This window comes from Blennius ocellaris, assembly GCF_963422515.1.
Source record: "Blennius ocellaris genome assembly, chromosome: 8".
Classification (NCBI taxonomy): Eukaryota; Metazoa; Chordata; class Actinopteri; order Blenniiformes; family Blenniidae; genus Blennius; species Blennius ocellaris.
Genome location: NC_137657.1, coordinates 28708667 through 28733611, shown reverse-complemented (window position 1 = coordinate 28733611; position 24945 = coordinate 28708667). Strand labels below are relative to the sequence as shown.

Here is a 24945-nt window from a genome sequence, read left to right as displayed (position 1 = left end):
GCATTGCATTATCCCCATTGCTACATTGCTTTATCCACATTGCTAAATTGCTTGTTGCTGTATTGCTTTATCCACATTGCTACATTGCTTGTTGCTGCATTGCTTTATCCACATTGCTGCATTGCTACATTGCTTGTTGCTGTATTGCTTTATCCACATTGCTACATTGCTGCATTGCTTTGCAAACATTGCACGTTGCTGTTGGTTTGCGTTGTTTTGAGCATAAAGACACGTCATGAACAGCAGGACGTTAGCCTGCCGGCTGGCTGCAAACTGTGGAATGGATTTCCTGACTCATTCCCCCACAGCTCACTGAGACCCGCCTCCCTTCAGGAGATCCAGTCCACAGTTTGCAACCAGCAGAGCAGAGCAGCTGCAGTAAAGCAGAAGAGGTTTCGAGGATCGGGAATCTCCGATCCTCACAATACTGGACCGGATCGGCCCCATACCCAAGATGATGACCCCCGCCACCCCCCCCCCCCCCCCCTCCCCCGACACGATCCCTCCCGCTCACAGAAAAGAATGCTAAATAAGTGTCATTTGCGCACAAAAATAAAATCCAAATTAAAACTTTTAAACAAGTCAAAGCTCGCTTTTATTTTGCTTTCCTTTTTTTCTCGTACAGAGGTCAGAGGTCGCACAACACACAAGTCACTGGTCACAAAAACACACCGCAAACAAAGAAAACCCTTCCTCCTCCAGCTACCACGCTGTGTGTGTGTGTGTGTGTGTGTGTGTGTGTGTGTGTGTGTGTGTTCGTATGCCCGTGTGAGTGTGTGTCTAACATATACAGTGTAATCCTGGTTGGGAGGTAACCAGGGGCCCATAATGATGGAGTGCTCCCCCCTCCCCCCCCACCATGGCCCCCCCCACCAGGGGGCGCTCTGCCACCAGCAGCTCATTCTCCACCCGCGTTTCTCCCGTGGTCACTATTGCGTCCGGCGGCTCTCCGAGCTCCGCCCCCTCCGCCGTCTGGCTTGGTTTGTTGCCTTCGGAGACGCAGATACACGGAGCAAAGGGGGGAGGGGGAGGAGGGGGGGGGGGGGTGGTATGATCGATCAGCTGTGTGGCAGCGTCCTCTGCTGCCCCTCCCCCCCCCACTTCAGCCCATCTCCTTCCACTGGCGGTAGAAGTCCACTACGTTCTTCAGCTCCATGCCTGCAGAGCCGGCAGCTGCCAACGCCACCTGGGGGGGGGGGGGGGGGGGGGGGGGGGGGAGGGGGGGGGGGGGGGGGGGAGTCAGAGTTCAACATGGTCCGGTCCAGTCCAGTCCAATCCAATCCAATCCAATCCAATCCAATCCAATCCAATCCGGTCCAGTCCAGTCCAGTCCAGTCCAGTCCAGTCCGCTCCAGTCCAGTCCAGTCTGCTCCAGTCCGGTCCGCTCCAGTCCGGTCCGGTCCAGTCCAGTCCGGTCCAGCCAGGTCAGGTCCAGTCAAGTCCGGTCCGGTCCAATCCGGTCCGGTCCAGCCAGGTCAGGTCCAGCCAGGTCCAGTCCAATCCGGTCCGGTCCAGTCCAGTCCGGTCCAGCCAGGTCAGGTCTAGCCCAATCCAGTCCAGTCCGGTCCAGTCCAGTCCAGTCCGGTCCGGTCCAGTCCGGTCCGGTCCAGTCCAGTCCAGTCCGGTCGGTCCGGTCCAGTCAGACTAACCTTCATGGCGGCCGAGCGAGAGCACAGTTCCTCCAGCGGGTGTCCGGTCAGGATGGTTACCATGCCGACCGTGTCCTCGTCTCCGCCGCTCTGGGAGACGGTCAGCTGGCGGCAGCTGTCCACCATCTTGTGCAGGTGCCTGAAAACCAGAAACCAGGACGGCCTCGTCACGCCAACGACCTCCGGAGAGGAAACCACGTGCAAACTCATCTCCCACTGGGGGTCGGAGGTCAGAGGTCAGAGGTCAGAGGTCAAACGTACCAGGCTTCTATGTCCTGACGCTTCAGTTTGTCTCGTTCAAAACTTCGACCCGACTCCTTCTGACAGCGGATGTACCTGAAGAACCAGAGGTGAAAGGTCACGCTGTGTGAACACACTCATCTGGAGTGAAAGTGGAGTGAATCTGGAGTGAAAGAGGAGTGAATCTGGAGTGAATCTGGAGTGAAAGAGGAGTGAAAGTGGAGTGAATCTGGAGTGAAAGAGGAGTGAATCTGGAGTGAAAGTGGAGTGAAAGAGGAGTGAAAGTGGAGTGAATCTGGAGTGAAAGAGGAGTGAATCTGGAGTGAAAGAGGAGTGAATCTGGAGTGAATAGGAGTGAATAGGAGTAAATAGGAGTGAATCTGGAGTGAAAGAGGAGTGAATCTGGAGTGAAAGTGGAGTGAAAGAGGAGTGAAAGAGGAGTGAATCTGGAGTGAAAGTGGAGTGAATCTGGAGTGAAAGTGGAGTGAATCTGGAGTGAAAGAGGAGTGAATCTGGAGTGAAAGAGGAGTGAATCTGGAGTGAAAGAGGAGTGAAAGAGGAGTGAAAGTGGAGTGAATCTGGAGTGAAAGTGGAGTGAATCTGGAGTGAAAGAGGAGTGAATCTGGAGTGAAAGTGGAGTGAAAGAGGAGTGAAAGTGGAGTGAAAGTGGAGTGAATCTGGAGTGAAAGTGGAGTGAATCTGGAGTAAAGAGGAGTAAATCTGGAATGAAAGTGGAGTGAATCTGGAGTGAAAGTGGAGTGAATCTGGAGTGAAAGTGGAGTGAATCTGGAGTGAAAGAAGTGAATCTGGAGTGAAAGTGGAGTGAATCTGGAGTAAAGAGGAGTAAAGAGGAGTAAATAGGAGTGAATCTGGAGTGAAAGAGGAGTGAATCTGGAGTGAAAGAGGAGTGAATCTGGAGTGAAAGTGGAGTGAAAGAGGAGTGAAAGAGGAGTGAATCTGGAGTGAAAGAGGAGTGAATCTGGAGTGAAAGAGGAGTGAATCTGGAGTGAAAGTGGAGTGAATCTGGAGTGAAAGTGGAGTGAATCTGGAGTGAAAGTGGAGTGAAAGTGGAGTGAATCTGGAGTGAAAGTGGAGTGAATCTGGAGTGAAAGTGGAGTGAATCTGGAGTGAAAGTGGAGTGAAAGTGGAGTGAATCTGGAGTGAAAGTGGAGTGAATCTGGAGTGAAAGTGGAGTGAATCTGGAGTGAATCAGGAGTGAAAGAGGAGTGAATCTGGAGTGAAAGAGGAGTGAATCTGGAGTGAAAGTGGAGTGAATCTGGAGTGAAAGTGGAGTGAATCTGGAGTGAATCAGGAGTGAAAGTGGAGTGAATCTGGAGTAAAGAGGAGTAAATAGGAGTGAATCTGGAGTGAAAGAGGAGTAAAGTGGAGTAAAGTGGAGTAAAGTGGAGTAAAGTGGAGTAAAGAGGAGTAAAGTGGAGTAAAGTGGAGTAAAGTGGAGTGAAAGTGGAGTAAAGTGGAGTAAAGTGGAGTAAAGTGGAGTAAAGAGGAGTAAAGTGGAGTAAAGAGGAGTAAAGAGGAGTAAAGTGGAGTAAAGTGGAGTAAAGTGGAGTAAAGTGGAGTGAAAGTGGAGTAAAGTGGAGTAAAGTGGAGTAAAGTGGAGTAAAGTGGAGTAAAGTGGAGTAAAGAGGAGTAAAGAGGAGTAAAGAGGAGTAAAGAGGAGTAAAGAGGAGTAAAGAGGAGTAAAGAGGAGGAGCTCCACTGACCTGTTGCCTTTCCGGAACTCCGCCTCCAGGAAGCGGATCCCGTCTCTGGCTCCAGGGTTCTCCTTCTTCAGACGATCCAGACCGTCGATCACTGAACCACAAAACATCACGTCTGGAGGAAGAACCACCTGAACCCCGACCCTACAGTACTACCTCACCCTACAGTACTACCTCACCCTACAGTACTAACTCTACAGTACTACCTCACCCTACAGTACTACCTCACCCTACAGTACTACCTCACCCTACAGTACTAACTCTACAGTACTACCTCACCCTACAGTACTACCTCACCCTACAGTACTAACTAACTCTACAGTACTACCTCACCCTACAGTACTACCTCACCCTACAGTACTACCTCACCCTACAGTACTACCTCACCCTACAGTACTAACTCTACAGTACTACCTCACCCTACAGTACTACCTCACCCTACAGTACTAACTAACTCTACAGTACTACCTCACCCTACAGTACTACCTCACCCTACAGTACTACCTCACCCTACAGTACTACCTCACCCTACAGTACAAACTCACCCTACAGTACTACCCCACCCTACAGTACTACCTCACCCTACAGTACTACCTCACCCTACAGTACAAACTCACCCTACAGTACTACCCCACCCTACAGTACTACCTCACCCTACAGTACTACCTCACCCTACAGTACTAACTAACTCTACAGTACTACCTCACCCTACAGTACTACCTCACCCTACAGTACTAACTAACTCTACAGTACTACCTCACCCTACAGTACTACCTCACCCTACAGTACTACCCCACCCTACAGTACTACCTCACCCTACAGTACTACCTCACCCTAACCCTACAGTACTACCTCACCCTACAGTACTACCCCACCCTACAGTACTACCTCACCCTACAGTACTACCTCACCCTAACCCTACAGTACTACCTCACCCTACAGTACTACCTCACCCTACAGTACTACCTCACCCTACAGTACTAACTCACCCTACAGTACTAACTAACTCTACAGTACTACCTCACCCTACAGTACTACCTCACCCTACAGTACTACCTCACCCTACAGTACTACCTCACCCTAACTCTAACCCCAACTCCAGCTAACCATAACTAACTAACTCTAAATCACTAATGAGAGGAAGAGCAGGAGGAAGAAGAGGAGCAGCAGCAGGAGGAGGAGGAGGAAGAGGAGGAGCAGGAGCAGGAGGAAGAGGAAGAGGAAGAGGAGCAGGAGGAGCAGGAGGAAGAGGAGCAGCAGGAGGAGGAAGAGAAGGAAGAAGAGGAGGAGCAGCAGGAGGAGGAGCAGGAGGAGGAAGAGGAGGAGGAGCAGCAGGAGCAGCAGCAGGAGGAGGAGCAGGAGGAGGAGGAGCAGCAGGAGCAGCAGCAGGAGGAGGAGCAGGAGGAGGAAGAGGAGGAGGAGCAGCAGGAGGAGGAGGAGCAGGAGCAGCAGCAGGAGGAGGAGGAGGAAGAGGAGGAGCAGGAGCAGGAGGAAGAGGAAGAGGAGGAGGAGGAGCAGGAGGAGCAGGAGGAAGAGGAGCAGCAGGAGGAGGAAGAGAAGGAAGAAGAGGAGGAGCAGCAGGAGGAGGAGCAGGAGGAGGAAGAGGAGGAGGAGCAGCAGGAGCAGCAGCAGGAGGAGGAGCAGGAGGAGGAGGAGCAGCAGGAGCAGCAGCAGGAGGAGGAGCAGGAGGAGGAAGAGGAGGAGGAGCAGCAGGAGGAGGAGGAGCAGGAGCAGCAGCAGGAGCAGCAGCAGGAGGAGCAGCAGGAGGAGGAGGAGCAGGAGGCTCTGACCTGTCCGGGGGATGATGACGATGAAGCAGCCGCTGGCCGCCAGGTGTCTGATGACACTCAGGTGTTGGCAGAGGGCGGAGCTGTCGGGCACCAGGTAGGGCGACATGGAGGACTGGGCCTTGGGCTGCAGGCTGCCCTCCAGCTGGGACACCTCCAGCTGCAACGGGGACCAGAGCAGCTGACAACACCACCCACTGAACACCACCCACCGATCACCTCCGAGGTCCGGACCAACCTGCAGGCGGAGCTGAGCCATGTCCCTCATCAGGCGGTTCCGCCGGGCCTCCTCCTCCGCCTGCACACAGAACCAGGAGTCAACGGGGGTGGGGGGGGGGTGGGGGGGTCCTCGGGGACCCTGTGGGACCGGAGGGGGGGGGGGGTCTCACCATCCTGAACTGGGCCTTGGCCTGCTGCAGCAGGTCGTCCTGCTCTGATTGGCCGATGCTGGTGAAGATTCCCGCCTCCGGGTTGAAGTGCAGCACGTTGCTCTGGAGGCTGGACAGGAAGTGACCGAAGCTCCGGATACAACACACCCGGACCACCACCTGGGGGGGGCGGAGGGGGGAGGGGGGGAGTCACAGTCCAGTGGTCTTCATGAGAGTCGTGTGTGTGTGTGCGTGTGTGTGTACCTCCTGCAGCGGGCTGAGGGGGGGGGGGCCGGGGGGTGAAGTCCAGCCGGCGGTGAGCGACGCTCAGAGCAGGAAGGTGTCTGAGAGCCAAATCCTCCGGGAGCAGCAGAGTCTGGACCAGACCGGGCTGCTCACACTCCGCCAGCAGGGCGGCGACCTCCGGCTGCAGGCCCAGGTCTGTGGGGGGGGGGGGGGGGGGGGCAACACACACACACACACACACAGGGTGGACACACAGCTCCACTAGAGATGTAAACGACGACTGAAGAGAGTTGAAGCTCAGAGGAAGATCCTGGTTCTGGTTTCATTACTGAGGCTCCACCTTCTACACCTTCTACACCTTCTCTATGTTCTCCACCTTCTCTGTCTTCTACACCTTCTCTATGTTCTCCACCTTCTCTGTCTTCTACACCTTCTCTATGTTCTCCACCTCCTCCACGTTCTCCACCTTCTCTATCTTCTCCACCTTCTCTACCTTCTGTCATCTACACCTTCTCTATGTTCTCCACCTTCTCCACCTTCTACACCTCCTCCACCTTCTACACCTTCTCTACGTTCTCCACCTTCTCTATCTTCTCCACCTTCTCTACGTTCTCCACATTCTCTATCTTCTCCACCTTCTCCACCTTCTCCTCCTCTACGTTCACCTTCTCCACCTCCTACACCTTCTCTACCTTCTACACCTTCTCTATGTTCTCCACATTCTCCACCTTCTCCTCCTCTACGTTCTCCACCTTTTCCACCTTCTCTACGTTCACCTTCTCTACGTTCTCCACCTTCACCTTTTCCACCTTCTCCACCTTCTCTACGTTCACCTTTTCCACGTTCTCCACCTTTTCCACGTTCTCCACCTTTTCCACGTTCTCCACCTTCTCTACGTTCTCCACCTTTTCCACCTTCACCTGTTCCACCTCCTCCACCCCCTCCACCTCCTCCTCCACCTCGGCCCTGCAGCTGCAGGCCGTCCGGCCTGTGTGAGGCGCAGCAGTGTGGTCAGGTGTGTGCAGTGCCCAGCAGGGGGCGCCACTCACCGGCCTCCAGCATGGCGCCGCCGTCCGGCAGCAGGTTGAGCAGCACCGACAGTCGGTTCCACAGACTCTGAGAACTCTGCAGCAGGAGAAGGTTTGGTGAGAAGCTCCGCCCGACGCCAGCGGCGCCGGCAGCACCACCCGTCCTCACCTGAGCGCACGTGAGGATGATGTCGGTGTTGGTCCGCAGCCAGTCCACGAAGACCTTGACCACCTGGATCAGGCCCTGGTTGGTCAGGATCTCCAGCTTCTCCAGGAGAGACTTTTCACTGTGGACCGACTGGGAGCTGTGGTCCGAGTCCGAGTCCGAGTCTGAGGGCGAGAGAGGAGAGGGTGAGGGCAGTGTGGTGAGCGTGTAGCGAGCGTGTAGTGAGCGTGTGGGTAGCATGTAGTGAGCGTGTGGTTAGCATGTAGTGTGTAGTGAGCGTGTGGTTAGCATGTAGTGAGCATGTGGTTAGCGTGTGGTTAGCATGTAGTGAGCGTGTGGTTAGCATGTAGTGAGCATGTAGTGAGCGTGTAGTGTGTAGTGAGCGTGTAGTGAGCGTGTAGTGAGCGTGTGGTGAGCGTGTGGTGAGCGTGTAGTCATTGTGTAGTGTGTGTAGTGAGCGTGTAGTGAGCGTGTAGTGAGCGTGTAGTGAGGGTGTAGTGAGGGTGTAGTGAGCGTGTAGTGAGCGTGTAGTGAGCGTGTGGTGAGCGTGTGGTGAGCGTGTAGTGATTGTGTAGTGTGTGTAGTGATTGTGTAGTGAGCGTGTAGTGAGTGTGTAGTGAGCGTGTGGTTAGCATGTAGTGAGCGTGTAGTGAGCGTGTGGTTAGCATGTAGTGAGCGTGTGGTGTGTAGTGAGCGTGTAGTGTGTAGTGAGCGTGTAGTGAGCGTGTGGTGAGCATGTAGTGATTGTGTAGTGTGTGTAGTGATTGTGTAGTGAGCGTGTGGTGAGCGTGTGGTGAGCGTGTGGTGAGCGTGTAGTGTGTGTAGTGATTGTGTAGTGAGCGTGTAGTGAGTGTGTAGTGAGCGTGTGGTTAGCATGTAGTGAGCGTGTAGTGTGTAGTGTGCGTGTAGCATGTAGTGAGCATGTGGTTAGCGTGTGGTTAGCATGTAGTGTGCGTGTAGTGAGCGTGTAGGGAGAGTGTAGTTAGTGGGTAGTTAGTGAGATTAGAGTGTTTTTTAGTGTTGAGTGAACTTTTTTCTTCTTCTATCAAAACAATGAGGCGCTTTATGAACGTACTGTAAACATCTGTATATAACTTTTATAGTCCTATTTTGATACATTTTAGATCATTATAGTTTAGATTTACTTCACAAGTAAACTAAATGATTCATTGAGCACGTCTAGGAATTTCATCATCAATAAATGTGTTTTTCCCAACCGGATTTGTAGTTTTATGGTGTTTCTAGATCCACTGTGGTAATAAAGTACGCCAAACTGAAAGTAATACTTCAGAGCTGCATTTATGACATCCTGAACAAAATTTAATATCTGAGATATAACAATTGATATAAAGGAAAAATCAATTGTCGTGAAAAACGGCACAAAAGGCGCCCAGGAGGGTTAAGAACCCTGCCGGTGTCACGACTCTTTGATCTTTGATCCGATGGAGAGAAAACATGACTCTTTGATCTTTGATTCGATGGAGAAAAAAAACCAAAAACCCTCTCCGCTCTACTTCTAATGCATTTCGGCGGCTTACCGTTGAGCGCGGTGCCGTTGGCCGTGCCGAGGTCGGCGGCGGGGTCCCCGGCGGGCGGGGGTGTTTCCTGTGAGGGGGGGGCGGGGCTCTCCGAGGCGGAGGAGGAGGCCGGCGGGCGGAGCAGCATGTTGCTGAAGGTGGGCGCCAGGCGGAAGCAGCGCTTGGCCTGGAAGAGCTGCGAGGACATGGCCTGCAGGTTGCTGCTGATGCTGGCGTCGGCGGGCAGCAGGGGGCCGTTGGCGGCGGGGGGGGCGTCGCCCTCGCCGTCTCCACCTCCACCTCCCTCCTCCTTCGCCTGCTCCTCCTCCTCCTCCTCCCCCTCCTCCTCCTGCTCCTCCCGGGCCGGGCCCTCCAGGTTGTCCCCGTCCTCCATGTCCTCCAGGTCGGAGCGAGACTCCTGGCTGTTCATGTCCGAGTCCGTCTCCACGTCGAAGGCCGTGCCCCCTTCCTCCTCCTCCTCCTCCTCCTCCTCCTCCGAGCCGCTCCCCCAGCTCCCCCCCTCCCCCGGCGCCTCCCTCTTCGGCTCCTCCCTGACGGCGGCGGGGCTGAGCTGAGCCGCCGCCGTCGTCGGGGAAGCGTCCATGGAGTCGGCGCGGCCCCTACCCCCCTCTTCTTCCTCCTCCTCCTCCTCCTCCTCTTCCTCCTCCTCCTCCTCCTCCTCCTCTTCGCTCTCGAAGCCTTCGCTCAGGTCGCTCTCGTCGTCGCCCCGGGCGTCCTTGCGGGCGCAGCGGCGCCGGCGGAGCCGCGAGAGGCGGGTGTACTTCTTCTTCTGCTTCTGCTTCTCCTCCTCCAGTTTCGCCGTCTCCTCGGCGCTGCTGGCCGGCCGCTCGTTGCCCGCCGCCGCGCGACCGCCCCCGTCCTCCTCCTCCACCCGCTGCTCCAGGGCGCCGTTCTGCAGGGGCGGGGCCTCCGCCGTGGACACGCCCCTCGCCTCCGGCTCGTCTGGAGGACAACAGTGTTAAGACGTGGCGCGTCGCACCGGGGAAGGAGCGGGACGAGTCCCCCCCCGTCCCACCGACCCCCACCCCAACTGCTCCCCCGCCTCACCTGCGGCGTCGGGGGGGAGGGGCGGCACCGGGCTCTCCGCCTCCTCCAACTCAGCCTGCAGGCGGATGTTGACGTGGTTGACCAGGTGGGAGAACAGCGCCAGGGTGAAGGCCATGGAGGCGCCGTACTGCTGCGAGCCTGGAAACACACCGTCTAGATGTAAACACTACAGACCAGCTTCACACCAGGAATTTTTTTTTAATGACTTATTTTGAAAAAACGGCGTCAGAACCAGCTAATTAGCTAGTGATTCTTCACCGCAGCGCCCCCATTAGGCCACCTACCAAATTTCAGCTCAATCGGACAATGTTTGTTAGCATGCTAACGGGCATGCTAGGCCGCGAGCTATCCGAGCCTACCCTAACCCTAACCAACTGTCGGCGGCGTACGAATAACAAAAGGGACCTGCCATTGACCAGCTGTTTTACTGGTTAGTGTCCAGCTGTTTGTACTGGTTAGTGACCAGCTGTTTTACTGGTTAGTGACCAGCCGTTTGTACTGGTTAGTGATTGACCAGGTTACCTCCCCTCTTCAGGCTGTGCACCACCATCAGACACGTCACCACCATCTTGAACACCAGCGTGTCTGGCAGCACGCTGCAGGAGGCGTCGGCGTGCTGCAGCTGCTGCTCCTCCTCCTCCTCGCTGGGCGCCACGCCTCCCCCCGGAGCCACGCCCCCCAGTGGAGCCACGCCCCCAGGCGGAGCCACGCCTACTGGCGGAGCCACGCCCCCCTGGGCCAGGGGCCGGTAGAAGAGCACCAGGTTTAAGTCCTCCAGCACCGACTGGCACAGCGCCGTCAGCTCCGTCTCCATCAGGCTGCTCTCAGCAGAGGCAAGACCAAGACCAGGGCCAGGACCAGGATCAGGACCAGGACCAGGGAAGCAGAAACAGGTTGAGCTCCACTGTTCATCCCACAATGTTTCCTACTTTTAGTTTTTACTTTGGTTTGTGAAAACAAACTGAACGACGAACTGCAGAAAAACCTAAATTACAATAAATGCTAGTATGTTAGTAGGTAGTTTCCTGTGAATGCTGATGTCAGCAGGTAGTTTCCTGTGTGAATGCTGGTGTGAGCAGGTAGTTTCTTGTGAATGCTGATGTCAGCAGGTAGTTTCCTGTGTGAATGCTGATGTTGGCAGGTAGTTTCCTGTGTGAGCAGGTAGTTTCCTGTGTGAATGCTGATGTTAGCAGGTAGTTTCCTGTGTGAATGCTGATGTGAGCCGGTAGTTTCCTGTGTGAATGCTGATGTGAGCCAGTAGTTTCCTGTGTGAGCAGGTAGTTTCCTGTGTGAATGCTGATGTTAGCAGGTAGTTTCCTGTGTGAGCAGGTAGTTTCCTGTGCGAATGCTGATGTTGGCAGGTAGTTTCCTGTGTGAGCAGGTAGTTTCCTGTGTGAATGCTGATGTTGGCAGGTAGTTTCCTGTGTGAGCAGGTAGTTTCCTGTGTGAATGCTGATGTTAGCAGGTAGTTTCCTGTGTGAGCAGGTAGTTTCCTGTGTGAATGCTGATGTGAGCCGGTAGTTTCCTGTGTGAGCAGGTAGTTTCCTGTGTGAATGCTGATGTTAGCAGGTAGTTTCCTGTGTGAGCAGGTAGTTTCCTGTGTGAATGCTGATGTTAGCAGGTAGTTTCCTGTGTGAGCAGGTAGTTTCCTGTGTGAATGCTGATGTGAGCCGGTAGTTTCCTGTGTGAGCCGGTAGTTTCCTGTGTGAATGCTGATGTGAGCAGGTAGTTTCCTGTGAATGCTGATGTGACCGACCTGTTCTTGGGCTGCAGGAGACTCTGCAGGTACATGAAGCTCACCAGGAGGCGCTTTATGTCTTTGGACCTGCAGAAAGGAGGAGGAAGAGGAGGAGGAGGAGGAAGAAAGAGGAGGAGGAGGAAGAGGAAGAGGAGGAGGATTTTATAAATCAAGATGAAGGACGAGAGGCTGAGAAAAAACAAAGATTCCTTGAGAAGAAAAAAGGAGTGAGTGAACGAAGGAATGCTGAAGAGAAACAGCAGCAGCTTTTAATGCGTCATTATTTCATCACACCTTTTTCTTCTCACTCCTTCATTTCTTCTTCCCTCCTTCTTCCATCTCACCCACTTTTCTACTCATTTACAGATTCGTTCCCTCCTGCTTCATCACCATCTTTTCTTTTTCTTCTTCTTCTTTAATTTTCTGGTTTTTCTCTTCATCTCCCTTCTTTTCTCTCCTCTGGGTTTGTTTGGTCCCACAGAATCAGTTGCACCACCCTCCACCCACACGCAATGGGCTGCACCACCCTCCACCCACACACAATGGGCTGCACCACCCTCCATCCACATGCAATGGGCTACACCACCTTCCATCCAGAAATAATCGGCTGCACCACCCTCCACCCACACACAATGGGCCTCACCACCCTCCATCCACACACAATGGGCCACACCACCCTCCATCCACACACAATGGGCCACACCACCCTCCATCCACACACAATGGGCCACACCACCCTCCACCCACACACAATGGGCCTCACCACCCTCCATCCACACACAATGGGCTACACCACCCTCCATCCACACACAATGGGCTACACCACCCTCCACCCACACACAATGGGCTGCTCCACCCTTCATCCACACACAATGGGCTGCTCCACCCTCCACTCACACACAATGGGCTGCACCACCCTCCACCCACACACAATGGGCTGCACCACCCTCCACCCACACACAATGGGCTGCTCCACCCTCCATCCACACACAATGGGCTGCTCCACCCTCCATCCACACGCAATGGGCTACACCACCCTCCATCCAGAAAGAATCGGCTGCACCACCCTCCATCCACACACAATGGGCTACACCACCCTCCATCCAGAAAGAATCGGCTGCACCACCCTCCATCCAGAAAGAATCAGCTGCACCACCCTCCAGCCAGACACTATGGACTGCACCACCCTCCACCCACACACAATGGGCCTCACCACCCTCAAATCCAGGCACAATGGGCTGCACCACCTTCCATCCAGACACAATGGGCTGCACCACCCTCCACCCACACACAATGGGCTGCACCACCCTCCATCCACACACAATGGGCTGCACCACCTTCCATCCAGACACAATGGGCTGCACCACCCTCCACCCACACACAATGGGCTGCACCACCCTCCACCCACACACAATGGGCTGCACCACCCTCCATCCTCCATCAGTTTCTTCAACCACATTCAAAATAACAAAGAGGTTTTGAAAACCAGATAAAAGGAAATATTGAATCGATTATATTTCTGATGAAAACAAAAAACTAAAACGTGACAAAGTGATGAAAAATGAAAAAAAGAGGGAAGAAAAACGACTGAAAAGGAAGATAAAAGAAAAACTTAAAAAAGAAAAAAGAAAATCACCAAAGTCAAATATTCAATAATAAACAGAAGTTAAAGGAATGAGGGGATTAAAACTACATTTAAAAGTGAGTGATTATTAGATGAAAGAGAGGAAGTGGTGATGAGAGGTGGAGGAGCTGACGGAGCTGACCTCTGCCTGGAGGGCGACAGCTTCTTCACCTCCTTCTTCTTCACCTGCTGGTACATCTTGGCCGCCTTGTCGAACAGGCGCTTCAGGTTCCCGTAGGCGCCTTCGAACGGAGCGTCTGATTGGATGCTGGGCAGGAAGTAAGCATTAGCCGTTAGCTTACAGGCGGAGCGGCGGCGGGTGTAGCGTAGCGGCGGGCGTAGCGTCTCACCAGCGCAGGTAGTAGTACGTCGCTTCCACGTTGTAGAATTTACTCCCCGCCAGCGTCCCCAGCTGGTTGAAGGGCATTCCTGCAAGCAACACCACCTCCCGTCAGGACCACCACCCTAATCTGACACCACCTCTGAGGGGTGGAGCGGATTAGGGAGGAGGGCTGGGCGGTACGGCCTCCGATCAATACCAGGAGATATTGATCAGTTCACCTCCATAACGACGTTCTACTGACGGTACGACGCCCTGGACGTTTTATTGCCTCTTTAAAGGAACAGTACAACTAAACTGTGTGAAAATAAATGAAGAAAATACAAAGTACTTTTAGTTGAGATGAGGTCACATGACTTGAAATGAGAAGATCTGATGGTCACATGACTTGAAATTAGAAGAACTGATGGTCACATGACTTGAAATGAGAAGAACTGACGGTCACATGACTTGAAATGAGAAGAACTGACGGTCACATGACTTGAAATTAGAAGATCTGATGGTCACATGACTTGAAATGAGAAGAGCTGATGGTCACATGACTTGAAATGAGAAGAACTGATGGTCACATGACTTGAAATGAGAAGAGCTGATGGTCACATGACTTGAAATGAGAAGAGCTGATGGTCACATGACTTGAAATGAGAAGAACTGATGGTCACATGACTTGAAATGAGAAGAGCTGATGGTCACATGACTTGAAATGAGAAGATCTGATGGTCACATGACTTGAAATGAAAAGCGCTGATGGTCACATGACTTGAAATGAGAAGATCTGATGGTCACATGACTTGAAATGAAAAGCGCTGATGGTCACATGACTTGAAATGAGAAGATCTGATGGTCACATGACTTGAAATGAGAAGAGCTGATGGTCACATGACTTGAAATGAAAAGCGCTGATGGTCACATGACTTGAAATGAGAAGAACTGATGGTCACATGACTTGAAATGAGACGATCTGATGGTCACATGACTTGAAATGAGAAGAGCTGATGGTCACATGACTTGAAATGAGAAGATCTGATGGTCACATGACTTGAAATGAGAAGATCTGATGGTCACATGACTTGAAATTAGAAGATCTGATGGTCACATGACTTGAAATGAGAAGATCTGATGGTCACATGACTTGAAATGAGAAGAACTGACGGTCACATGACTTGAAATGAGAAGAACTGACGGTCACATGACTTGAAATGAGAAGATCTGATGGTCACATGACTTGAAATGAGATCTGATGGTCACATGACTTGAAATGAGAACTGATGGTCACATGACTTGAAATGAGAAGAACTGATGGTCGCATGACTTGAAATGAGAACTGATGGTCGCATGACTTGAAATGAGAACTGATGGTCGCATGACTTGAAATGAGAACTGATGGGCACATGACTTGAAATGAGAACTGATGGGCACATGACTTGAAATGAAAAGAACTGATGGTCACATGACTTGAAATGAGAGCTGATGGTCACATGACTTGAAATGAGAACTGATGGTCACATGACTTGAAATGAGAAGAACTGATGGTCACATGACTTGAAATGAGAAGATCTGATGGTCACATGACTTGAAATTAGCGCTGATGGTCACATGACTTGAAATGAGAAGATCTGATGAGACTGACTTCGTCTGGATTGGAGCTGAAAACAGGAAGTTTCTCCACCGTGACGTGAAAAAAACACCTCCTGACCTCGTTCTCCTGATAGTATTTATATATTTAGAGTATAAAATGACTTTTCACGTCCATCCGGCCTTGCGCCACATGGCGCTCCACCCGTGACGGAGGCGTGGCTTCCCGCAGGTGGTGTCACTCTGCCCACTGACTCTAAATACGGAGGATTTGCTTCTGAAGCCGTTCACTTCAGCCGCTACACCTTCCGAACCTCCTCCGTCACCTCCGCTCTACACTGTCGTTACACCGGATGGGTGGAGTCACGATGGGTGCGTGTGGTGTTTGGTGGGCCTGCGGGTGGCGCTGACCTCCGTGAGGCACGACGGACAGCGCCTGGTGGTAGAACCTCTCGGCCAGATGCTCCGCCTCCACGCCGGCCAGCTCGTTCTGGTACCGAGCTGCAGAGAGGAACCAGAGAACCAGACTCGTTCACAACCAGCAGAATGAATCCAGGAAACATCAAACAACGGGTTTTTTTTATGAATTCAATCAAAAAAACATTTTTCAGAAATAAATCTTAACTTGAACATTCATTTAATTTAGAAAAATCTTATGAGAATTATATGAAGTTTTTTTTAATCAAGAAGCAAAAGCACGCGCGCGCGCACACACACACACACACACACACACACACACACACACACACACACACACACACACACACACACACACACACACACACACACACACACACACACACACACACACACACACACACACACACACACACACACACACACACACACACACACACACACACACACACACACACACACACACACACACACACACACCGAGGTCCCCCAGGTACACCAGGCAGCGGTGACAGGCCAGCTGAGCCCACTCCATCTCCTTCAGGCTCGCCGACACAGGCTTCTTCCGGCCTGTTGGAACAGACAGTTATTACACAGTTATTACACCTGCACCGACAGAAACAGCTTTAAGTCAGGCCCTGTGTCTGCTACTGGTCCTGTTACGTCAGGAGTCCCTGTGTCTGCTACTGGTCCTGTTACATCAGGAGTCCCTGTCTCTGCTACTGGTCCTGTTACATCAGGAGTCCCTGTGTCTGCTACTGGTCCTGTTACATCAGGAGTCCCTGTGTCTGCTACTGGTCCTGTTACATCAGGAGTCCCTGTCTCTGCTACTGGTCCTGTTACATCAGGAGTCTCTGTGTCTGCTACTGGTCCTGTTACATCAGGAGTCTCTGTGTCTGCTACTGGTCCTGTTACGTCAGGAGTCCCTGTGTCTGCTACTGGTCCTGTTACATCAGGAGTCCCTGTGTCTGCTACTGGTCCTGTTACATCAGGAGTCCCTGTGTCTGCTACTGGTCCTGTTACATCAGGGGGTCCTGTGTCTCCTGCTGGTCCTGTTACATCAGGAGGTCCTGTGTCTGCTACTGGTCCTGTTACGTCAGGAGTCCCTGTGTCTGCTACTGGTCCTGTTACGTCAGGAGTCCCTGTGTCTGCTACTGGTCCTGTTACATCAGGAGGTCCTGTGTCTGCTACTGGTCCTGTTACATCAGGAGTCCCTGTCTCTGCTACTGGTCCTGTTACATCAGGAGTCCTTGTGTCTGCTACTGGTCCTGTTACATCAGGAGTCCCTGTGTCTGCTACTGGTCCTGTTACATCAGGAGTCCCTGTGTCTACTACTGGTCCTGCTACGTCAGGAGTCCCTGTGTCTGCTACTGGTCCTGTTACATCAGGAGTCCCTGTGTCTACTACTGGTCCTGTTACATCAGGAGTCCCTGTGTCTGCTACTGGTCCTGTTACATCAGGAGTCCCTGTGTCTGCTACTGGTCCTGTTACATCAGGAGTCCCTGTGTCTGCTACTGGTCCTGTTACATCAGGAGTCCCTGTGTCTGCTACTGGTCCTGTTACATCAGGAGTCCCTGTGTCTGCTACTGGTCCTGTTACATCAGGAGTCCCTGTCTCTGCTACTGGTCCTGTTACATCAGGAGTCCCTGTGTCTGCTACTGGTCCTGTTACATCAGGAGTCCCTGTGTCTGCTACTGGTCCTGTTACATCAGGAGGTCCTGTGTCTGCTACTGGTCCTGTTACATCAGGAGTCCCTGTGTCTGCTACTGGTCCTGTTACATCAGGAGTCCCTGTGTCTGCTACTGGTCCTGTTACATTTGGAGTCCCTGTGTCTGCTGCTGGTCCTGTTACATCAGGAGTCCCTGTGTCTGCTGCTGGTCCTGTTACATCAGGAGGTCCTGTGTCTGCTACTGGTCCTGTTACATCAGGAGGTCCTGTGTCTGCTGCTGGTCCTGTTACGTCAGGAGTCCCTGTGTCTGCTACTGGTCCTGTTACATCAGGAGTCCCTGTGTCTGCTACTGGTCCTGTTACGTCAGGAGTCCCTGTGTCTCCTGCTGGTCCTGCTACATCAGGAGTCCCTGTGTCTGCTACTGGTCCTGTTACATCAGGAGTCTCTGTGTCTGCTACTGGTCCTGTTACATCAGGAGTCCCTGTGTCTGCTGCTGGTCCTGTTACGTCAGGAGTCCCTGTGTCTGCTGCTGGTCCTGTTACGTCAGGAGGTCCTGTGTCTGCTGCTGGTCCTGTTACATCAGGAGTCCCTGTGTCTGCTACTGGTCCTGTTACGTCAGGAGTCCCTGTGTCTGCTACTGGTCCTGTTACATCAGGAGTCCCTGTGTCTGCTACTGGTCCTGTTACGTCAGGAGTCCCTGTGTCTGCTACTGGTCCTGTTACATCAGGAGTCCCTGTGTCTGCTACTGGTCCTGTTACGTCAGGAGTCCCTGTGTCTCCTGCTGGTCCTGCTACATCAGGAGTCCCTGTGTCTGCTACTGGTCCTGTTACATCAGGAGTCCCTGTGTCTGCTACTGGTCCTGTTACATCAGGAGTCCCTGTGTCTGCTACTGGTCCTGTTACATCAGGAGTCCCTGTGTCTGCTACTGGTCCTGTTACGTCAGGAGTCCTTGTGTCTGCTACTGGTCCTGTTACATCAGGAGTCCCTGTGTCTGCTACTGGTCCTGTTACGTCAGGAGTCCCTGTGTCTGCTACTGGTCCTGTTACGTCAGGAGTCCCTGTGTCTGCTACTGGTCCTGTTACGTCAGGAGTCCCTGTGTCTGCTGCTGGTCCTGTTACATCAGGAGTCCCTGTGTCTGCTACTGGTCCTGTTACATCAGGAGTCCCTGTGTCTGCTACTGGTCCTGTTACATCAGGAGTCCCTGTGTCTGCTACTGGTCCTGTTACATCAGGAGTCCCTGTGTCTGCTACTGGTCCTGTTACATCAGGAGTCCCTGTGTCTGCTACTGGTCCTGTTACATCAGGAGTCCCTGTGTCTGCTGCTGGTCCTGTTACATCAGGAGTCCCTGTGTCTGCTACTGGTCCTGTTACATCAGGAGTTCCTGTGTCTGCTACTGGTCCTGTTACATCAGGAGTCCCTGTGTCTCCTGCTCTAGCCGGCCCGGTCCCGTCAGGCGGAGGGTGAGGCTCTGGGTCTGACCGATCAGGGGGTCTGTGACGTGGGTCCAGTCCATGCAGTCCTGCAGCTGCAGCTGGTAGTGGGACTGGATGTAGAGCAGCAGGTGCTGGTAGAACCCCACGCCGGCGATCAGGTGGGTCCGGTAGGCGCACTCCAGGGCGCTGCGGCTGTGGATGTGCTGCGACCAGAGGGCGGAGGTCAGACCGGGGGGGGCCCGGGGGGGGATCGGGGGGGGGGGGGGGGCTGGACCTGCAGGCGACTTACCTTCTTGTTGGTCTTGATCACCTGGATGACCTCGTAGTACACCTTCCTCCACAGCAGCTCCTCCGCCTTGCGGCCGTAGTCGACGGGGTGGAGGAACATCAGCTTCACGCACAGCTCGCGCAGCCTGCGGCAGAATGGGGGGGGGGGGTCAACGGCAGCGGACACGCCTCCACCCGGCCTGACGGAGGCTCGGACTGACTGACTGACACACGGGGGCGGATGGAGGCCGGCGGTGAACGGAGGTTTTCCCCGTATCGGGGGGGGGGGGTCAAGTCTGCAGCCTGACGCCGCCGCATGGAGGCCTGCACATGCTCTCCGCAAAGGCTGGCTGACCCCAACCACCTCCACCCACCGGCCTCCACCCACCTTTTTGGGTGGGACCAGAGGAACCGGCTCCTCTCACACTCACTCTTCTGGACCTACTTGTTGCGAAGGCTGATGTTCTCCGGCTTGAAGACTTCTCTGTAGGACGACTTGCTGCTGATGATCACATCCAGCTTATGGACCGACTCCACCACCGCCCTGTGTGTGTGTGTGTGTGTGCGTGTGTGTGTGTGTGTGTGTGTGTGTGTGTGTGTGTGTGTGTGGTGGGGGAGAAGAGAGAGCACGATGATCCAACATTCTCTAGAAGACTGCTGGATAAATTCAATGTGTTAGATGAACCTGGGGGGGTCCCACCACCCCCCCCAGGTTGCAGAGACTCTAAGGGGCCCAGACGAGGCCCCCAGCAGGTGGTCCAGGTACCTGTAGAGCCGCTTGATGAGAAGAACTTTGGCCTCTGGCTCGCTGTCCTGCCCCGGGCCGCTCATCATGAGCACCGGGCCGGGTGCTGGTTCTGTGGCGAGTCCCTTCAGCCCCTCGGTGTGTCTCTCCCCGGCTCCTCGGTGTGTCTCCCCGGCTCCTCGGTGTGTCTCTCTCCCCGGCTCCTCGGTGTGTCTCCCCGGCTCCTCGGTGTGTCTCCCCGGCTCCTCGGTGTGTTACTCCCCGGCTCCTCGGTGTCTCTCTCCCCGGCTCCTCGGTGTCTCTCTCCCCGGCTCCTCGGTGTCTCTCTCCCCGGCTCCTCGGTGTGTCTCTCCCCGGCTCCTCGGTGTCTCTCTCCCCGGGCTCCTCGGTGTCTCTCTCCCCGGCTCCTCGGTGTCTCTCTCCCCGGCTCCTCGGTGTCTCTCTCCCCGGCTCCTCGGTGTCTCTCTCCCCGGCTCCTCGGTGTCTCTCTCCCCGGCTCCTCGGTGTCTCTCTCCCCGGGCTCCTCGGTGTGTTACTCCCCGGGCTCCCCGGTGTGTTACTCCCCGGGCTCCCCGGTGTGTCCCCCCGGCTCCTCGGGCTGTTCTTCGGGGTTGTCACAGCGTGCCGATCGGCTGGCAGCTGACAGGCAGGTAGCAGGTAGCAGCTAGCGGCTAACGTTAGCTCCCCTCACTTCCTTCTCTTTTTTCCCCTCCGGTCCTTTACAGAACCGGCACCGAAGCCGGGCTGGGAGGCGGTGCCCAGCGGTCCGCCCTCCTCCCGGTCAGCTGAGACGCTCCTTCATGTCGGGGTTCTGGTTCTGGTTCCAGTGTTTATTGTGGTGAGGTCTCTCCCGGTCCGAGCAGCGCAAAGACGGCCGCCATTACTCTTTACAGGAAACGAGCCCAAATATCGCGAGAGGACGCATGACGAGATCACGTGACCGTTGCCAGAGGCACCACGAGCTTTTCCTCGAATTAAAGGAAAAAGACGTATCGTCGTCCCTCATTTCAGAAAAGTCTTTCGACTGAAGATTAAATTATCACACACACACACACACACAGACACACACACACACACACACACACACACACACACACTCAGATAATGATGGAGGGCTACCAGCAGGCTTCTCGTGGGCCACTGGAGGTGTTCAGTGAAATCTATTCACCATTTATATAAATAATCTAATTTGTGTTGTCAGTGTCAGAGTGGATCGGTTGGAGCTGATCGGTTGGAGCTGATCGGTTGGAGCTGGTCGGTTGGAGTTGATTGGTTGGAGCTGATCGGTTGGAGTTGATCGGTTGGAGCTGGTCGGTTGGAGTTGGTCGGTTGGAGCTGATCGGTTGGAGCTGGTCGGTTGGAGTTGGTCGGTTGGAGTTGATCGGTTGGAGTTGGTCGGTTGGAGTTGGTCGGTTGGAGTTGGTCGGTTGGAGCTGGTCGGTTGGAGTTGGTCGGTTGGAGCTGATCGGTTGGAGCTGGTCGGTTGGAGTTGATCGGTTGGAGTTGGTCGGTTGGAGTTGGTCGGTTGGAGCTGGTCGGTTGGAGTTGATCGGTTGGAGTTGATCGGTTGGAGCTGATCGGTTGGAGTTGGTCGGTTGGAGTTGGTCGGTTGGAGTTGGTCGGTTGGAGTTGATCGGTTGGAGCTGATCGGTTGGAGCTGGTCGGTTGGAGCAGATCGGTTGGAGTTGGTCGGTTGGAGCAGATCGGTTGGAGTTGGTCGGTTGGAGTTGGTCGGTTGGAGTTGGTCGGTTGGAGCTGATCGGTTGGAGTTGGTCGGTTGGAGCTGATCGGTTGGAGCTGGTCGGTTGGAGTTGGTCGGTTGGAGCTGATCGGTTGGAGTTGATCGGTTGGAGCTGGTCGGTTGGAGTTGGTCGGTTGGAGCTGATCGGTTGGAGCTGGTCGGTTGGAGTTGATCGGTTGGAGTTGGTCGGTTGGAGTTGGTCGGTTGGAGCTGGTCGGTTGGAGTTGATCGGTTGGAGTTGATCGGTTGGAGCTGATCGGTTGGAGTTGGTCGGTTGGAGTTGGTCGGTTGGAGTTGATCGGTTGGAGCTGATCGGTTGGAGTTGGTCGGTTGGAGCTGATTGGTTGGAGCTGATCGGTTGGAGTTGGTCGGTTGGAGCTGGTTGGTTGGAGTTGATCGGTTGGAGCTGATTGGTTGGAGTTGGTCGATTCTAACGTCCATCATGTGTTCTTGTTCTTCTGCTCAGAATCAAATATTCAATCAATCAAAGCAGGCCTAACTTATAATGTCAAAAAAAAAACACACGGCACAATCCAAGTTAAGAATTTAATTATTTGTTCATTTATTAATTTATTTAAGTATTTCTATCTCCAGATGCACCCACCCGAAAAATATAAATTCCGGTGTATTCCAAACAGAAAAGGAAAAAAGAAAGAGGAAGAGAACTAACAATGGCATCTCCACCAACCGCATCCACGAAATCAAAGAGGCAATAATTATTATCATTATTACAATAATAATTCAATGATCAGAACATTCAGAACAAATCCATATACAACTGCAATACACTCTTCAACAGCACTCTTCCATTAATATACACAAAATCCCCAAAATCTGTCCTGTAAAAACGACGAGAGGGTTTTTAAGAGGGAGGGGGCGAAGGGGGGGTTGGGGGGATATGGCTTGTCAAGGGGCTCATGGAGGGGGTGGAGACCAGTGGAGGTGACGGAGCTCGGGTCCGGGGGAGAGGGGGGGGGGGGGGGTGCGGGCGGGTGGAGGCACACTCGTTTAGTCCGGTGGTGGAAAGACGAACCGGCGGCGGCGGGCCAGAGCTCGGACGGTCTCCGTGAGAGGCAGACTTCAGGGAACGAAAAAAAATCTCAATAAATATATAAGGGTTGTCGGAATAAATATATAACTCTGAAGGACAACCGTTTGCAAACAGATACCATAGGAACCCAAAAGTTGAAAGTCGGATACGCGAGAACTCAAAACAAGCTCAGAGATTCCAAAGAAACGCAAAAACGGGGGAGGGGAGAGTCTGAGTCTTACGTATGTACAAACATCGCCGGCTCGCCCAAGTCTACTTAGAAAAGCTCTTTAGTTGGGTCAGAAAATGAGTGCAAGCTGAAGATTTGCGTGGGTTACGTCTGCGTGGGAGGACGTGACGGAACCTGGCTGAGACTCTTAAGTCTGACGGAGAAAAGTGCTCCTGACACTGCGTCAGAACGTTTAAAAACCTCCCGGGCCTCGGTATTGTACCGTGAGAAGACCTGGTCGTAGAAAGAGAGAGAAACATTAGAGGAAAAATAACTGTACACTCTGCATGTACAAACAAACTGTATGTACACATAGACATACCATATATACACATATATCCAGTATGTACACATAGATTTTTTTTTTGTAAATTTTTTTTCCGTACTTTGCTTGTAGCCAGGACACACTAATGTACAAACACATTCACTCGTGTTTAGCAGGACCTCTAACATATCTCTCTCTGTCCCGGTTCGGTCCGGAGCGGCAGGTTCTGTGGTCAGCAGGGGGGGGGGATGGGGGGGTCCATCCGACGGGGGGCGTGGCCAGTCGACGGGGGGGCGTGGCCATCCGTCCTGCTGCAGGTGACAGTAAAGTCGCGGGCCTGTCTGAAACCCGGAGCTCCGGGTTCAGGTCCACAGTCCAGTTCCAGACCAGCGTCCCAGAATGGAGAGCTCCACGTGGCGGGCCGCCGGGGGGGGGGGTGGGGGGGTGGGGGTTGAGAGGGGGCGGGGCATATTGAATGGAGAGGTCAGGTGACAGCAGGTTGAAGGGAGGAGGTGAAACGCGAGCTCGGCCCTTTTCCCTCTACAAGATTGTCTCAGTAAGAAAACTGGCGTCATAGAAAAGGAGGACTTCCGGCCGACGGAGGGAATCTTTCCGACTCAAAGAAATAAACAGGAAGATTCCTCACCTGCGCCTCGTCTCGTCCTGTGGCCTTTTGTTAAACACTAGTGTAAGAAGAAGCCGCAGCGCCAGAGAAATACAAATAAGGACCGAGTCCTGGTGTGAAGCGAGTTTCAGGCTGTGCATATTTCGGGTTTTTTTTTTTTGTTCGTTTTTTTTTTCCTTTTAAAAACTGGAATCTGAACGAGGGAGGAAGAGCTAAAAACAACGAGTCCAGAACTCCAGAGAAAGAGAGAGAGAGAGAGATCCAGTGCTTGTGAGAAGTTAAATAATGAGTTCACAGCAAAAGACTGAGGAATCAAAGGGTAATTTAAAAATACTACAAGATAGATAGATAGATAGATAGATAGATAGATAGATAGATAGATAGATAGATAGATAGATAGATAGATAGATAGATAGATGAAGGAGGGAAGGAAAAAAATGCTTTGGAAAAAGGAAATCAGCTTTCCTGACATTTGAAGAGAAGTCAAGCACCGTTGAAACCGACCTTGCCCTCCCCTCTCTCCTCTTCTTTTTAAAGCATCGCTCCTTCCTTGGCCTTAGCGTTCCTCCGTTCCGCCGACTGATCGGACTGCATAGCGGTTCTTTGCATGCTCGGTAGGCCTGAAAAACCCCGGGCCGCGTCCCCGGGCCTACCTTTTTGTTTAGATTATATACGAGTACAGTGGAGATCCAACCTCAGAACTCTTGGCGAGAGAGAGGGTACCGGGTAGAATGGCTCAAAAACAAAAAGAAGAAGAAGAAGAAGAAGAAGAAGAAGAAGAAGAAGGAGGACCCAGCGCTTCCTTACATGGTCCGCTGGGGCTCTGCACCGTCCCTTGAGCAAAGGGAATGGGGCCAGCGCCCCAAGTGGTCCCTTTGTCAGCCAATGGCGTCGCGAGATAGCGCTCGGGACATTTGGCTGTGCCACCCTGCAGACGGCCGATGGTGGAGCATCAGCCAATTAGGTTCCACTCTGTCCTCCATGAAGCTGCGAGAGTGGCTGGGGGAGACAGACAGGGAGAGAAGAAACGGGGGGAGGGGCTTGGTCAGGCAGCTATCGCATTGGCGCTGTCGCGGCGTGGCGATCCATGCTATCCCAGCGTAGCTACCGCAGCGTAGCCATCGCAGCATAGCTATCAATGCTATCCCAGTGTAGCTATCTCAGCATAGCTATCCATGCTATCCCAGCGTAGCTATCGCAGCGTAGCTATCCATGCTATCGCAGCGTAGCTATCCCAGCATAGCTATCCAATCGTAGCTATCCCAGCGTAGCTATCTCAGCATAGCTATTCCAGTTTAGCTATCACAGCATAGCTATCCATGCTGTCCCAGCGTAGCTATCGCAGCGTAGCTATCGCAGCGTAGCTATCCATGCTACCCCAGCGTAGCTATCACAGCATAGCTATCTCAGCATAGTTATCGTAGCATAGCTATCCATGCTATCCCAGCATAGCTATC

At 53.3% G+C, this 24945-nt stretch overlaps 2 protein-coding genes across 2 annotated transcripts in view; both read right to left on the bottom strand.

Annotated features, from left to right (window-relative positions):
* Window positions 1-568: 568 nt before the first annotated feature.
* smg5 (SMG5 nonsense mediated mRNA decay factor) lies at window positions 569-20472 on the bottom strand. The gene is given in 23 exon segments (XM_080500345.1): window positions 569-1186; window positions 1650-1788; window positions 1911-1985; window positions 3614-3704; window positions 5401-5557; window positions 5636-5695; window positions 5787-5945; window positions 6030-6054; window positions 6056-6206; window positions 7061-7136; window positions 7209-7369; window positions 8744-9685; window positions 9791-9928; window positions 10313-10608; window positions 11547-11615; window positions 13295-13420; window positions 13503-13581; window positions 15479-15568; window positions 15965-16054; window positions 18633-18789; window positions 18876-18999; window positions 19299-19397; window positions 19620-20472. Coding segments are annotated over 23 exon segments (3456 nt in total). The 5' UTR covers window positions 19688-20472; the 3' UTR covers window positions 569-1102.
* A 3894-nt stretch (window positions 20473-24366) lies between these two features.
* syngap1b (synaptic Ras GTPase activating protein 1b) overlaps window positions 24367-24945 on the bottom strand; it is a gene marked incomplete at both ends in the record, with an annotated part of 51009 nt that continues 50430 nt past the window's right edge. Inside the window, 1 exon segment of the mRNA XM_080500594.1 lies at window positions 24367-24487. Within this exon segment, the coding sequence (XP_080356720.1) occupies window positions 24367-24487 (121 nt within the window).